Source organism: Podospora anserina, chromosome 1 (assembly GCF_000226545.1).
Source record: "Podospora anserina S mat+ genomic DNA chromosome 1, supercontig 2".
Lineage (NCBI taxonomy): Eukaryota > Fungi > Ascomycota > Sordariomycetes > Sordariales > Podosporaceae > Podospora > Podospora anserina.
In genome coordinates, this window is record NW_001914855.1 from 1,288,494 (window position 1) to 1,302,974 (window position 14,481).

At 53.4% G+C, this 14,481-nt stretch overlaps 4 protein-coding genes across 4 annotated transcripts; 1 reads left to right on the plus strand and 3 right to left on the minus strand.

Annotated features, from left to right (window-relative positions):
- Positions 1-750: 750 nt before the first annotated feature.
- On the plus strand, positions 751-4,965 carry PODANS_1_12680 (uncharacterized protein; the record flags this gene model as incomplete). Its single annotated transcript, XM_001908904.1, has 1 exon — positions 751-4,965. One exon carries the CDS (start codon positions 751-753, stop codon positions 4,963-4,965), a length of 4,215 nt encoding a protein of 1,404 aa, XP_001908939.1.
- A 541-nt stretch (positions 4,966-5,506) lies between these two features.
- Positions 5,507-8,131, minus strand: PODANS_1_12690 (uncharacterized protein; the record flags this gene model as incomplete). Its single annotated transcript, XM_001908905.1, has 12 exons — positions 5,507-5,747; positions 5,825-5,906; positions 5,962-6,486; positions 6,547-6,574; positions 6,632-6,809; positions 6,864-7,025; positions 7,085-7,144; positions 7,201-7,251; positions 7,316-7,374; positions 7,436-7,525; positions 7,640-7,748; positions 7,830-8,131. 12 exons carry the CDS (start codon positions 8,129-8,131, stop codon positions 5,507-5,509), a joined length of 1,887 nt encoding a protein of 628 aa, XP_001908940.1.
- A 971-nt stretch (positions 8,132-9,102) lies between these two features.
- On the minus strand, positions 9,103-11,902 carry PODANS_1_12700 (uncharacterized protein; the record flags this gene model as incomplete). Its single annotated transcript, XM_001908906.1, has 4 exons — positions 9,103-9,228; positions 9,283-10,497; positions 10,566-11,634; positions 11,781-11,902. The coding sequence occupies 4 exons, from the start codon at positions 11,900-11,902 to the stop codon at positions 9,103-9,105; spliced, it is 2,532 nt and encodes an 843-aa protein (XP_001908941.1).
- A 1,126-nt stretch (positions 11,903-13,028) lies between these two features.
- Positions 13,029-13,945, minus strand: PODANS_1_12710 (uncharacterized protein; the record flags this gene model as incomplete). Its single annotated transcript, XM_001908907.1, has 2 exons — positions 13,029-13,112; positions 13,178-13,945. Coding segments are annotated over 2 exons (852 nt in total), but the record flags the coding sequence as incomplete, so codon positions are not given.
- Between the last annotated feature and the right edge of the window lie 536 nt (positions 13,946-14,481).

The window sequence follows — 14,481 nt, forward strand, 5'->3', positions numbered from 1 at the left end:
TTCTCAACGGTGTTTAAACATGGCAGCCTCACTCACATGTGACGTGCATGCGGGACGAAAAAGCTTATCTAATAAATGAGTGCACGCACCCAGTCCTTTGTTGGAACTTTGGACCCGACGCGTTCCAGACCCACTCCCACTCGGCAGCTTCCATCCATCCCTTCCATCCAATTCAATCCATACTTAAACATTTTCGGCTTTGGCAAGGCTGTCAACCATCTCATCCATTGCACTCACTCACTCACTCACCGCAACACCATCACCACGTCTCTGACCAACGCTCACCAGCCCTCGGCTCTGCTGACTCCCGTCCGCCCGTCCGTCGGTTCTATTCTCTCCCACCAGACACGCTCCATCTTTCCGCACCTGGTGCCCTCGTTACGCGGTTTGACTTGGGACATTTCTGGCTCTTTCCTGCCTGCCTATTAATCACAGCCAGCTCCGTCCGTCTAGCGACGCTCAAGATGCTGGGCTCTCCAACAGATCAACTGCACTGGTAGCCGAGTTTTTCTGGTTGCCCGTGGTGGGCTCCTATCCTCTGCATAGGAGCCGTCCGTCTTATACAGGCAACGACGCCATCTTCTTCAACGTCGTTGTCAGTCTACCAACTCCCCCTTCACTCCATCATCCTATTTCTCCCTGCCCCCCCACCTCCCCCCCCCCTCCCCACTCTGCAGCACCGGACAAGTGTTTCCATTCTCCTTTCTGTCGCCACCAATTTGGTGCGACGTTGTTCTTCTCGTTTCTCAAATGGCCTCGGATGGTTTACATGGAGCTGGCCATCCAATGGCTTCTCGAGGCCCGGAGCTCCCAAACGCTGAGGCGCCCGTGTTGACAAGGAAACGCAAGTCATCTGGGCTCGAAGCAAAGTCCGATGCATCTACGGAAGTTTCATCTCAAGAGACGAACAAGAAGGTCAAGGTGGACAATGACTGCGCCGAAAGGAAATCTGTTGCGGTGCCCATACCGGTGGATCGGTCTGCTCTTCCCCCAGAGATTTGGCATCGGATATTTACCTTCTGTCCACCAAGGTCATTGGGTAACTTGTTGTCTGTCAACAAACTCTTCAACCTATATCTTGACCCAAGTTCGAAGGTTAGCAAAGACGCTCCCGCTTCTAGCAGCAGCGGTGCTGTTGCACAAATCAAGGCCAACAGTATCTGGCAGGTTTCCAGACGGCTCTTTTGGCCTTATATGCCCTCCCCATTGCGCTCCAAGACAGAACTCGAGATGTGGCGGCTTGCTTGCTCTCATAGGTGTCATTACTGTGGAAAACTGGATCCGCGGAAACAGACTACCATGCTTGATCCTCATCTTCGAGGTCCCGGAGAAAACGGGGTAGCTACCATCTGGCCATTTGAGACTTGTATGTGTGCAGCGTGTCTCTTGAAGCACACCATCAAGGTACGATCATTCCGCGCCTCTTCTCTGGAGAACCTTCAGTTTGACACCGGAAAACAGGAGCTCGATTTAGATCTCTCACCCACTATCCCTTCCTCAGTTGTACCCGCGCTCTCTTTCGTGTACCTCACAAGCGACCTTCAGGTCCTCCCGGCTACTACTTTTGAACAAGGTCAGCTTCCTGTCGAAACACAGATCACCAAACGGTTCCTTTCCTCCGAGGTTCAAGCACTGGAACGTGAACTTCTAGAGGTCAGAGAAATGGGCCCGGGGACGGTGACAGAATGGTTGAAGGGACTTCCAGCGCGCGGTAGCGGCATCCGACAAGAAGTCTTGAAGTGGGAGAAATGGGAAAGTCTCGGTGGGCTTGCAAAAATGTGCTCGCAGCTTTACCCTGGCTACGTGAAAGACGTTGTGAGCACTCTGCCTGCCTCCACGACGCACGCGCCATCTTCTGATTCTTCATCTTCGATGCTGCCAAATCAACCATCCTCGGCTGCCACCCGCCAGCAGTTTCCCCATATCCGTCATGAACGCACCGCGGCTGAGGTTGCTGAGCTCAAGGCAGCGCGGAGAGCCGAGATTGAGCGACGTGCGCTGCTTCTTGAGCCCCCCTTGGGCCCAAACGTACTCCGGCACATCCCATCATTCCAAGCAGCTATGCAGATTCCTCATCCTCCTTTTGACGATAAAGCCTGGGAAGTCCTCAAGCCGCGGCTCTTGGCTCAACGAGCTGACGCTGAACAGCGAGAACGAGAGAACGCAGCCGCCATTCAGGCCAAGCAAGACTCACATCTTGAAACGACTCTTGCTAGCACAAAAGAAGCCCGGGATCTGATCGACAAGGCTTGGGAAGATCAACAAGGGCCTCTTCGAGAACGCATCGCCGGTTACGCAGATGAGATAATCAGAGACGGGTGGAACAATGGCAAGGTCACCAAGGAAACATGTGCCAGGTTTGCGGTTGAGGCACTTGGCTACGTGCGTAAACGATTCTACGCTGAAATTGCCAAGGATGTCGATGCTGCAAGGTCTGCCGGTCAAACACCGCCCGTTGATCCTCTAGAGGGTCCCTTCACGCAGAAGCTCACACTGGAGAATATGAAATGGATTTTCGATACGAAAATCAAGCCCATCACAGAACGCTACCACAAGGAACTGTTTTATTGCAATGGCTGCGAGGGGATCACCAAGACATTCGGGTTTGAAGGTGTTATACAACATTTCGCCGCAAAGCATACAAGCGCTCTCAGTTCGGGCAACATCGTTGTCTACTGGAGAGCAGAATGGCCGGAACATCCTCCATTTGCGGCAGAGATCCGACAGGTTCGCCATCAGCCTTTCTTTGCGCCCACCCAACCTGTTTTCCCCGCCACTGGTCCTCCATCGTTCCCAGTCGGCCACAGCTACCCTCCAGCACCACTTGCACCTAATCATTTGCCAACATACCCACGGGGCCCATATGGGTATGGAAATTCAGCCTACAATGACCCTTATCAGCCGCCGCCGTACCCCTTACAGCCACATCAGATCGTGTCTTCCTATCCGTCTCAGCCTGGGTATGAGCACCACCAGTCTTACCCAGCGCCATCTGATCCATACCCGCCTTACCAGCCGCCTGTGGGTCAATACCCCCCAGGCCCTGCTTCAGCTACCGATCCATCTCATCATTACCCGCAACAGCCTCCCCAAGGCAACCCTTACGACCATGGTTACCCACCATATCCAGTCGCCCATCTTTACCTTCCTTCGGCAACACCACACCCTGATATGCACAGAGCAAAACTTGAGGATATAGCCCGGAATTCGCGGGAGGTCTGGCAAGAACTGGGCAACATACGAGGACTTCCTGGCAGTGTACGCGTCTTTGTGACAATTCATCATTTGGTCAAGAGATTCCACTCTAAATTTTACGAACCGCCCGCGCTCGCGATTTTTATCGAGGGGCTCTCGAACAACAAAGACATGCGTCCTGTTCGAAACGTGAACGACCTGATCTGCAAGGCTTGTCATCTTGGACTTGGTAACGCTGCCACGGTAGAGCAAGACAGAAAGAGCTTCTCGCTGCCCCAGTTAACAAATCACTTCCAATCCAAGCACGTCAAGCCTTTGCAGAGTGCGCATGCGCCTCCGATGGATTGGACGTTGGACATGGTGTTCTTACCGGAGCTAGCTCCGATATCGAATCTGCACTCTGCAATGTCAGAGGTGCAAAAGCGACTGATAGTCGAAGCTTTGCCAGGGATCTTTGAACAGCAGGGTCCGAAGCTTGTGCCTGCCGATGTTTATTACGGACAGCCAGCAAGTTCCTCTTCTGTGTATCCGGCCGCCCAGGAAGTCCACAGTGCCTTGCGGACCAACTCACCACAGGTCTTGTCGGCTGGTGCATATGGTAACACGGCCCCGTCTTATAGTCATTCCGGAAATCCCTCCAATGATGTTCCAGCTATCACAACCCCTGCTGCAGCGTCTGAAAAAGCCTCGGGGCATCCCAGTGAGGGTGGCGGGCACGCCTCACAGGGGTCTCGACCTGCCAACCGACGCCAAAACGGGCTTCAAAATGGAAAGAAAGCATCTGGCAAGAACAAGCGCAAGAGAAACCAGGACGGGAATCCTTCTGGTGGGCGCAGGGCCGGGAGGCAGTTTAGAAGGGATGAGTCCAGTACCCGGCGCAGAAGCACCAGCGATAATCCTGGCACTTCCTCGTCGAACAGAGTGGACAGAGCTCCAGTATCGATTACTTCTTTTGGAGGCTCGTCAGGCCAGGATCGCACCACGGTGGGCAAAGATGCTACCAACCTTTTAGCGGCTTTGGAGTCACATCTCACCCAGGCGCCGCGTGGGCCCGTGTATCACAAGAATGGGACTGCTCCCGCAGCTGGGGAAACTCTTCATAACGCCGTGCAGCCCCATGCCCGGCAGAGTGGGGATGAAGATCAGCATCGCTATTTCGAGCCATCCACTCGGCAGAGGATCTCAGTTGATAAGCGGGTCGAACAGCAGTCCTCTTATCATTCAAGAATAGAAGTCGAACGGCCCGATCACTGCTACCCAACAACTTCGGACGCAATCAGACCTTCCGGGTACGCCGCGCCTGAGGAGAGATACTACACCCGGTATGATCGGCCCTCTTCTGTCTTACCCGCGGAGCTGGAGCCAGGCAGTGGGCTGAGGCGGTTGAGGGAGGAGTCTGACTATCCGAGATACCGCGACGGGCCGCGCAGACCGATTAACCCGGCTGATGAGATTGTTGAAATCGTACACGTTATCGAGGGAGAGCATTCATATTATATTGAACGACCGGTTCGGCGTGAGCCCCAGACACGCTACGTGTTTGAAGAGCGAATACTTCCTCATCGTGAGCCAGTTGACCGCTTTACTGAAGGTGGTGGGTATGAGGCCGGGTACGCATCGGCCGCTCGGCCTGCAGGATCGGCTTCAGAGATGAATATGGCTAGAAGATTCAGCATGGCACCAGAAGGGAGACGAAGGACGGACGGAGGAGTTACGGTCAATAATTCAGCATACCTAGAGGAGTATGATCCTCGGTTTCCGGCGGCCTAGCTTGCTACCTCATATCACAACACGAGGCTCAAGTTGATGGATGACATTGTTTCTTTATTGGTCTCAACCAATGCATATATATATATATGAATACCCAACTTTGGGAATACCCTGATAGTATTGGCATGACTGAGATGATGGAGCACGAAAAGTGTTGTAATCACGGGTGATGTAGAACAGCACTGCTAGCCATCTCGCATTAAGCAGGTGATCTCGAAGTGTCCCAGAAGTTGGGTGGTGTTGATTTCGAGCTGGACGTCTGGTCTTCCCGGATCCACAACCCCCCCCCTTTCACCCTAACTCGTTCAATCCAGACCCTGCATTAAATAGTCTTCCATCACCAACTTACTCCAAGTGCAAATGCAGCAATCACATCTCTCAACTCTTCCCCCTGACAGTTCCGTCACTGCTGACATGACATTCACGCACACTCCCAAAAGGTCACAGCGAAATGGCCAAAAGGCTCGGGGACACTAGGCAAACGAACGCGAAGTCATTTTTCTATTCATCGTCAACATCACGGTGGATTGTTGATCGTAGCTCATTTCCATGAGCTCCCCACCGATGCCGCCGCACAGGGGACAGTGTAAGATCGGTTGGGGTCCGACTCCCACGACGCCGCACCTGAGCTGCTGACCTTGACAAACTTGTATTGGATGTTGGTCCCAGGGGCAAGCTTCAGAGTCCCGGTCCAGAGAGGGTTGTTGTTGGTGTACTGCGATGCGTTGAGCGCAACGCCGTTGGTTGGGTTCCAGTTGCCGAGAGCGGCCACATTTCCAGTGCTGTTGGGTGGGAAAAGACTTGTTAGTATGGTTGCGGTGAAAAAGAACAGAAAGAGTGGGTGGGGGTTATGACATACACCTTGACTGAGTCGCCGAAAGACGTGGACACGAGGTGGTTGAAAGTGATATCGACCGTGGCTAAGGAGCAGCTGGGATTGGCTGAGTGAATTCACGTAAGCTCTCTGCCTCACCGGTAGATTCAAGAGGAGCATACCTGTCGGGGTGGCAGTTGGGGCAGCGGTCGTTGATGTCGCAGTCGGCGGGCCAGTCAGGGAAGGGCAGATGCCACTTCCGGCGAGGCGAGAGGCTGGGTAGAGCACCCTTGAAACACCGCCATTGAGCGTGACGGTGATACCACCACCTCCATCTGTGGTGTAAGGGGTGCAGCTCATGACATCAATCAAGGCCTGGTTGGGGGTGAAGCCAGTGGCCGAAGAGACCAAGGTAACAGGCACCGACGAGGAGGAGCCGGCGTTGGTGTAAACACCGATAACCTGAGCTCCTGTGAACCCCTTTCGGAGAACAATGGTGCGGCTGTCTGAGTAGATGGTGTGGGCGTTATAAGTGAGGTATTTCGAGTCTTGCGAGATGGCGTGCGACCGAATCTGGTTAAGCTTGGTGATCCATTGGTAGAGTTCCGAGCTGGTCGAGTAGCCCGAATACCAGACAGCCTCGCGATTGTTGGGGGTTCCTGTGCCGGCATAGTGTTGTTCTTGTCCCTGGTAGATGATGGGGATACCTGTGGGTTGTTAGTGAACCACTCCGAACAATTCAAGCGATGGGGTGGACTAATACGTACCATCCTTCAGCATCGTGACAGCGATTCCCTAACAAAAGACCAGTGTTAGCGCTTGCTCCGAAAGATCGGGTTGGAGATGCCTCACATTCTTTGCCAGCGCCATATCCTTGGTAAAGGAAGCGAAGCGCTCCACGTCGTGATTCTCTAGGAACGAGCCCCAAAGACTGAGATCCTTCGCAACGCCCTTGATTGTATCGAGACCAGCCACGAGCGCGCTGATGCTACCGCTGGTGGACTGGAAAGCCCGGAGGATGTAATAGTAGCTGAGATGTATGGTCAGAAATGTCCTTTGATCAGCAAAAGAGACATCGACTCACCTAGGATAATCAAGGACGCCATCCATGTAGTATTGGTATGGCGCGACATAAAGAGCGTCGCCATGGTACACCTCACCCGTCAAGTATACGCCCGCCGCGGCATTGAATCCAGACCAAAACGATGTCTCGACATGCTTTGCACTGTCGACTCGTAGACCATCACTGAACAAAATAGAGTTAGTTCTTCATTTCGCTTCATGGCACAGGTCGAGGGCTCGTACATGGAATAGGTAGAAACAAGGTGAGAAATCCACTCGTTCCAAATCCGACGCACATTGGGGCTATAACAAGTCAACACAAAGCACATGGCGGATGGTGCTTTCTCGTGTGTGCTTACTCTGAAGTCCGAAGATCTGGGAGACTGACGGTGTCGCTTCCTTGCCAGCATCTTGCCGTATGTTAGCTCTGCATAGATTCTGCGAGCACCTCGCGCAAAACACAACGGTACGTACTGTTCGACTGAAGTTTGGCTGTTGTAATTGATCCAACAGGGAGGGTGATAGTACGAAGACTGCGGAACACGGTATCAGCAACTGAAATCTTGTTAGGCCTTAGAGTCTAGAGGTACATACCGACGAAAAGGGGCTGAGAGCACCATAGTCAACACAGTTAGCACAGCCCATGTGCGCCATGTGGTTGGTGACAATATCCACCATAAGATACTACGTAATCGTCAATATGGTTAGCAGGGATGTCCCTTCTGTCCACCCAGCCCTACCCAACAACTATGGTGGTTTCTGAAGAGCAGAAGCTGAGGCTCGAGTCAACAAACGCACCATTCCTCGCGCGTGGAGCGCCGTGGACAAGGCCTTCAGGTCGTCCTCGTTGCCGAACGCTGGGTTCAGAGCCCAAATGTCCTTGGCCCAGTACCCATGATAGGACGATCTAGATTCGCGTATCTGTCAGCCCTCAACCAAAACAAAGATACCACTTTCATAGTGGGTCATAGCAAAGCGTTGTCCTTACCCATCCCTTGAGTTTCCATCAATCTGCTTGACAACAGGCGAGATCCAAACAGCTGTGAAGCCCATGCCTTGGATATAGTCCAGCTTCGAGATGAGTCCCCTCCAGGTCCCGCCGCAGTACACTTGGTGAGTGGTATCGCATGGTGCCGTAGTCGAAAGATCGGTGCGGGCGAATCGATCGGTGACAACCTGGTAGATAGACTGCTTGCGCCACTCTGCCGCTGAAAGTCCCGAGACTCCCATCACTCCACAGAGCGCTGCGCCTGCGGCCAGGAGCCGCATGCCGAAGTTCAGGGTGTACATTGTGACAACAGCGAGGTGCTATCACTGAGAACTTCTGCGGCGATGGAAAGAGAGCCCGTCGAGGAGGAGTGGGTGAGCGAGGAAGGGAAAAAACTGATCGGTGTGTGAAAACCGCCGAGTTGAGTTATATCCACGGAGCTGAAGCTGAACTTGAAGCCAGCCCCCTTATTAAGTACACCATCCTCGAGACACCATGGCAAGCACTTCCTTGATGATGATTAGCAAGTGTCAAATCCAGGTGGAGTGTCAAGAATCAGATAGAGAGATATCCATCATGATGGTACCGTGAACGTACCAACCATACCGCAGAGGTGTGTAGAGAAGCATGTAACTATGGCCCAGCAATTGGCGCGCCCAAATTCGGTCCGTTACGAGACCGGATACAAAACTTGTTCAACCGTAGACTGGGCATATGACTAGACGCGGACCTGATCTCGACCTTCCATTGACACTGCACTCGGAGCCATGTGCCTCGAAAGGGCTAGATACCGTACCAAGCCGGCAGCCGCACGCATTCCCCGCAAATGTTGGAGATCCGGGGCCCCGCCTCGACCCCTGAATCCGTCTTCCAAGGGAGCGGCAGAAGGCCCGAATGCGCTGCCGACAATGCCTTTTCTCTACACCACCTTCAATGACGAAAGTCGTCAGCGTACATAAAATGCGGGGAGGGGCAGTGTAACGTGCGATGAAACAAATCTTCGGCATGGCAGCCTCGGCTCTTTGCATTTTTTTCTCCAACGTTCGAGCAGCTAGCACACACTGATGGCGGTGGTAGTTATGACAGTGAAGGATGAGAAGGGGTATTATGATATACAACCCAGAGGCGACCTCGAACCAACCCACGCTTTTCCCCTCTGTCCTCCTGATTCCCACACCTGGCCCAGGAAACCCAAACAAACTACCTTCCCATGACGTATTCGACAAGCGGTCTCAACTGGCCCTCGGCTCTCCGTCAACTAGATGTTGTGATATCAGTCCGGATTTCCATAAAACAGAGACCCGTCTGGTTGTTGCTGCAACGTGTCAGCGTTACCAGAGAAAAAGGTGTACGTTTCTCCACCGAAGTTGGCAGTCTGGGTGTAGTTTTCGAACGAGTCCTACATGTAGTGTACTGCGTCAGCAAAGAAGCAAGAGTCGGGCCGTTGTTGACACAGGATGGTGGGACTGCTCACCCAGTCAAAGTTGCTTCCAAAATCCATACCACTGTGTGCCATGCTATTGAACATGGATAGCGGAGACTGCACTCCATCCAGCAACGAGGCATTTGCAAAATCAGAGGCGGCCCCCGCGTCTGATTTCAGTCCCAGGTCAAGAGCCGAATAAGTGGTACCCCCAGGACTCTGGACAGTTTCGAATGCCGAGGACAGGTTGCCGCTCGGGTGGTTTCCACTTGACAGCATTCCCAGCGTCATGGCGGCCGAGTGCTCCGGCTGCGACACCCCCGAGTCGACTGACCCGAAAAAATCATTACGCATCACCGCTTCGGGCGGACTTGCTCCCACACTGTCTGGCCGAACGAAACTCTTGATCTTGGCCAGCATGACCTCCAACACGTTCGAGGCCTTGACCGCCTCGATCGAGGTGTCAACGAGCCCTTTCCAGATCTCTATCGTCTGCTCGAGGCTACGGATCATCTCCTCCCGCTGCTCGCGAGTCCAAAAATACAGACTGTGGGAGCTCTGCCGCTCCCCAGACCGCTGCGCCTCATTATCAAAGTGGAGATCCAGAGCAATAAGCATTGCGGGAAGCAAGAAATCTTTGGTTGCCACCGAAGTGACATACCACTTGATCGACTGCAAGCGCCCGTTGGGCTGTGATTCTCTGTGCAAGGTCGCCAGATGCCGCAATGTTTCGAGGGATGCCTCGATGGCGCTGCGACGAGAGTGAGCGTACCGGGGATTGTGCCTTGCCCTAGGCAGATATTTTCTGTGAAGAAGACATATAATCTTCAGGTGAAGGATATCGATGTTGAACCGCGCGATGATGAGTGTGAGCGGGTCATGGGAGCCCTCGAGTGGCTGCAACATCAGGTGAGGTGGAAGCTCTGCCTTAATGTCGCGCAACTTGGAGTCATGCCGAAGGATTTCGTCGTAATGAACTTGGTTCTTGACTCGGCCAGTTATCTGCAGGATATTGCCGAGCTCCAGACAAAGACGGATCTTGACGATCATGTAGCTGATGGGTGTGGGCTCGGAGCTCGGCCTGGACGGAGGTAGTACCTTTGTATCTGGGCCAAACTCTTCGTCAAAGATGTTGTGTGGCATCTCCGTGTCACAGTCATGGTCATTGATCATGCTTGAAAGCGATACTTGATGTGAAAAGAAAATGTCTGTCGTCCTGACCAAGGCCCATGTTCTTCGCCTCATCTCCTACATTCCACGTGGCGGTTAGTCTATGATTTGAGGGAGAAATCATTCTCAATGGCTCAACTTACGGCTTGGAAAGGCGTGATGGTTGTGGGAAACCACTTACCATCACGGTGGTATCCCATGCGCAGTGCCACCCTCGTGACGAGCGATATGATCAGCCACAGGCCCAGATCGGCATCCCAACGGGAAGAATACTCGCAAAAGGCATAGAGGATCATGGTCTCGACGGTATACTCGGCCGGCTTGGTGTAATCGCCCGCTATCAGGCACTGCACGGTTCGCAGTCGGTACTCGTCGGCCAGCTCGAGCGCTCTCCCTCTCCACTCTGGAGGCTCGTCCCCGACCTTGTGGTATGAAAGCATAGCCAAGCACAAGATTGAGTAGAGCAGCCCTAGCCACATGATTGGCGTCTTGGATGGGTCCTGCCAATGATTTCGAAGTTGTTGGTGAAAGGTGGGTGCGTGTATGATGTTGACAGCATTATCCATGGAATTGAAGTATCTCCCACACAGCGTCAAGACGGTCGACTTGGGTGGCAGTTCAGCTCGAAGCTCAACTTCAGTCGCCGGTATAGCCCCCATTAGCAGCGCGGGCGGAGCCATGGCCGTGGAGGGCTTGCTACGCTTGACCTGCTCATAGCTGTTTTCCAGCTCCTTCCTGTGGGATGCGAAATAATTCTTGACCTCGGTGATATCGAGCAGAATGGTGTGCCAATGCTCTTCTCCGAGGTAGATATGTTTACTTTTCGTCGGGTCAACCTTCAGCACGCCAAGCGACTTGGCTACATCTTCGATATCGCTTTCATCTTCATCCTGCATCGCATCCTCCAAGTGCGTATCGACTTTGGACGTAGCAGAGTTATTGTCTACCGTAGAGGGTGTGGCGTTGGAAGCAGGGTCAGATGAGCTTCTGTTTGCAACTGAAGCCGGCGATATCTCAATGTTTGCGCCGCCATGCATCAATGATAAAACCAGTCCCTCAAGCCTGTCAATGCGATTTTGCATATCATCCGGTGTTGGTTCACCCTGGTTCTGGCCCTTTTTGCGTGACGTCGGGGCGGCATAAGAACACGCATTTGCATCGGATCCCTCGCGCTTCACGCAATTGCTGCATGGATGAGACCTGTCACATTTTCTAGAAAAAGAGTGTGAGTAGATGAGCATTTGGTATCCCACCACCATGGCCATCGCCATTGTCGTCTCGAACTTACAACCTAAGCACGGCATTGTCAGCAAGGGACGGTCAGAAGTATGTCGGAGCAGGGAGAATGAATGCCTTACTTCCTCTGCCGGCAAGGGTAACAACTCAATGGTACTCTGTTTCTCTTGCGGACCACCCGGAACTGGCCATCAGGCGAACGCCCATTCGAGGAAGGCGTAGTCGATGGTGGTGTCGGCGTCATGATGCGCGTTCTTAAAGATTGGCTGTTGGATCGTGATATCTTCCCCTCCGTTCCCAATCGTCCCCAGCCGCACTGTAGATCCGGGGTAAGGTGGAGATAGCAAAAGACCCGCCGCACAGGCTTATCTGAACCTCAGTAAGGTCGGGTGGTTCGGAAAGAGACGTCTGAAAGGAGACACAGCTGATGGTGGAAGGGCTTCAGTGTCCACCGCCGAGGTATGTCGCGTAGTCTGGCATGCAGGGGAGTGCCGGTTTGGCAGCTAAGATTGTTGTGAGGTGGGCTCGCCGAGTCCTCCAATTCGACCTGTCGACGGGGCGGAACAGAAGCACCACGTTCGCATGCGCGCGCGAACTGTGAGGAATAGATAGGGTGAATGGCCGTGGCAGGCGCAAAACGTAGACTCGGTCAGAAAATAAAGAGATTGGGTTGAATGTAGGAGCGAGTTGGAGAAGACCCTAGGCAAACACAGGATTGCGATGCGACCATGTCCCGCTCCCCTCCTATCCATAAACGTTGTTGGTGGGGCTGATACATGAGCTGCTGCTTGAGTGGGGGGGTTATCCGGGCAGCTCTTTGTCTCCTGGCCGAGGCCTGGTTAGCCTGCTGTTGCTGTCTGAGGGATTGGTTGCGATGAAGGATTGCGATGGCGTGATATTGCACTACACATAACTCAGATATAGCAGACTACTACAATGAGAATGTACACACATGGCCTAGCTTTGCGTCAAGACTTGGCTGTTACCCCCATCGTTTAGCGGGTTCGCGTATTTCTCTTGATCCATATCTTCGTCTACCATACAGCATAGGGACAAGAAGTCATATGAGTTGGGCCTGAACTGCACCCCCCACACAGGAGCTGCTTATTAATCCCTTGTTCCGTTCTCATCAATATCCCAGTGACTCACCAGCGTGTGAGGAAGATTGCCCGACGTCGTCAGCATGTCAGCAGCGCCCCCCTGTTTCTATCGTCACACAAACCTAGCACGCCGGACAACCGGCGCAGCGATTGTGGAACCAATCAACGCCACGTGAATGAACAGCAGCCAGTGCAGCCCGCTGCTACAGTGGTGAGCCTACAAAGTTCTCATGGTTCTGATTTGATTATCCTATGATAGGGGCCTTCTTCTCACGAGGCGGCTGCAGTCTCGCCGTTGGACTTGATGCTATATGCCTTGAAGAAGTCGGCGTCATTAGACAGTTCCTCCTTGACCTGTAACCTGGTTAGTCGGCGTGACCCATATAGCAAAAGAAACAGGCGACAGGAGGAAAACATACAATATCAAGCCCTCCGACCAGCTCGCCGTCAACCCAGAGCTGGGGATAAGTTGGCCAGTCGGCAAACTCTTTGAGGCCCTGGCGCACTTCATCGTCGGCCAGGATGTTGAAGAAGCCATACTTGACGGCGTTTTCCCGCAGAATAGCTACTAGCTGCCGAGAAAAGCCGCACTTGGGCTCGCTAGGAGTGCCCTTCATGAAGAGCATCACGGGAGCAGCCTTGACAAGATCTCCCAGACGCTTGAAGAGCTCCTCCTTTTTCTTCTCTGGATCCTCCTCGGTTGCCACCTCACCATCATGGCCGTCAGTCGCAGTCGCAGCGCCATTCAAAACTGGGGCGCCGGCCTTGGCGGCATGGGCTTCGATGGCATTCCGCACCTTGACGGCGCTGCTTCCACTGACGGTTTCCAGCACCTGTCCGTTGCGAATCAGGACAAGAAATGGAACGGCTGTCACGTTGTAGGTTTCGCTAATATCCGAAAGATCCTCTGCGTTGATTGACACCCATGATGTGGACGGTGGTTCAGTGACGGGATACTCGCTCGCCAGCGTCGACAGAACGGTCGCCATTTGCGCGCATGGAGCGGCCCATGGCGCATGGAAAGAGACCACGAGGAGAGTGGAAGGCGGTAGTGAGGTGACGTGATGTTCCCAGTTCGAAAGACTGGTGATTTCGCGAATAGTCGACATGTTGTTGTATTGGTAGATATTCGAGCGGGTGACGGGGAGACCAAGACTCGCAAGGCGTGGCTGTCGGTGTGCAATGTTCTATGAGGTGATCTCAAAAGTTCAAGTGGCTCAGGCAAACCGAACATTCTCCAAACAGTGCCGAGCATTGCCCCTCCATGAACTGCGATAAAGCTGGGGCCGATGGCGGATGACCCCGCAGTCCGCTAATATGGGCCCTGATTGGCTAGAGATCTGTTGCGTCATTTGGGATTGTCTCCTACACAGTAGGTACCTTTAACTCCGGCCAAGACGGAAGAGAAGCGTGCCTGGAAGCTCCCGTGAGACCGACAACCCGATGTACTTATTTGTGGTATCTTTAAAGCTTTTTAAAGCATACCTAGGTGCCGATTGCAAAGCTCGAGACAGACTTGCAGATGCTAAGCATGGTGGCTGGGTTTGATGCAAGCTAATTGCATCGTCAACACTTCGCCGGTTGCAGGTTGCACCTTCGTGCACCTTCAACATCAATGAACCATGACACGTGCTTTCCAGCTCAGCAGGTGTAGAGCCATCCATTATTAAAGGTCGAGGGACTCGCAGCCAAAGGCAAGGTCGTCGCGTCTGTGTTGTTTTCC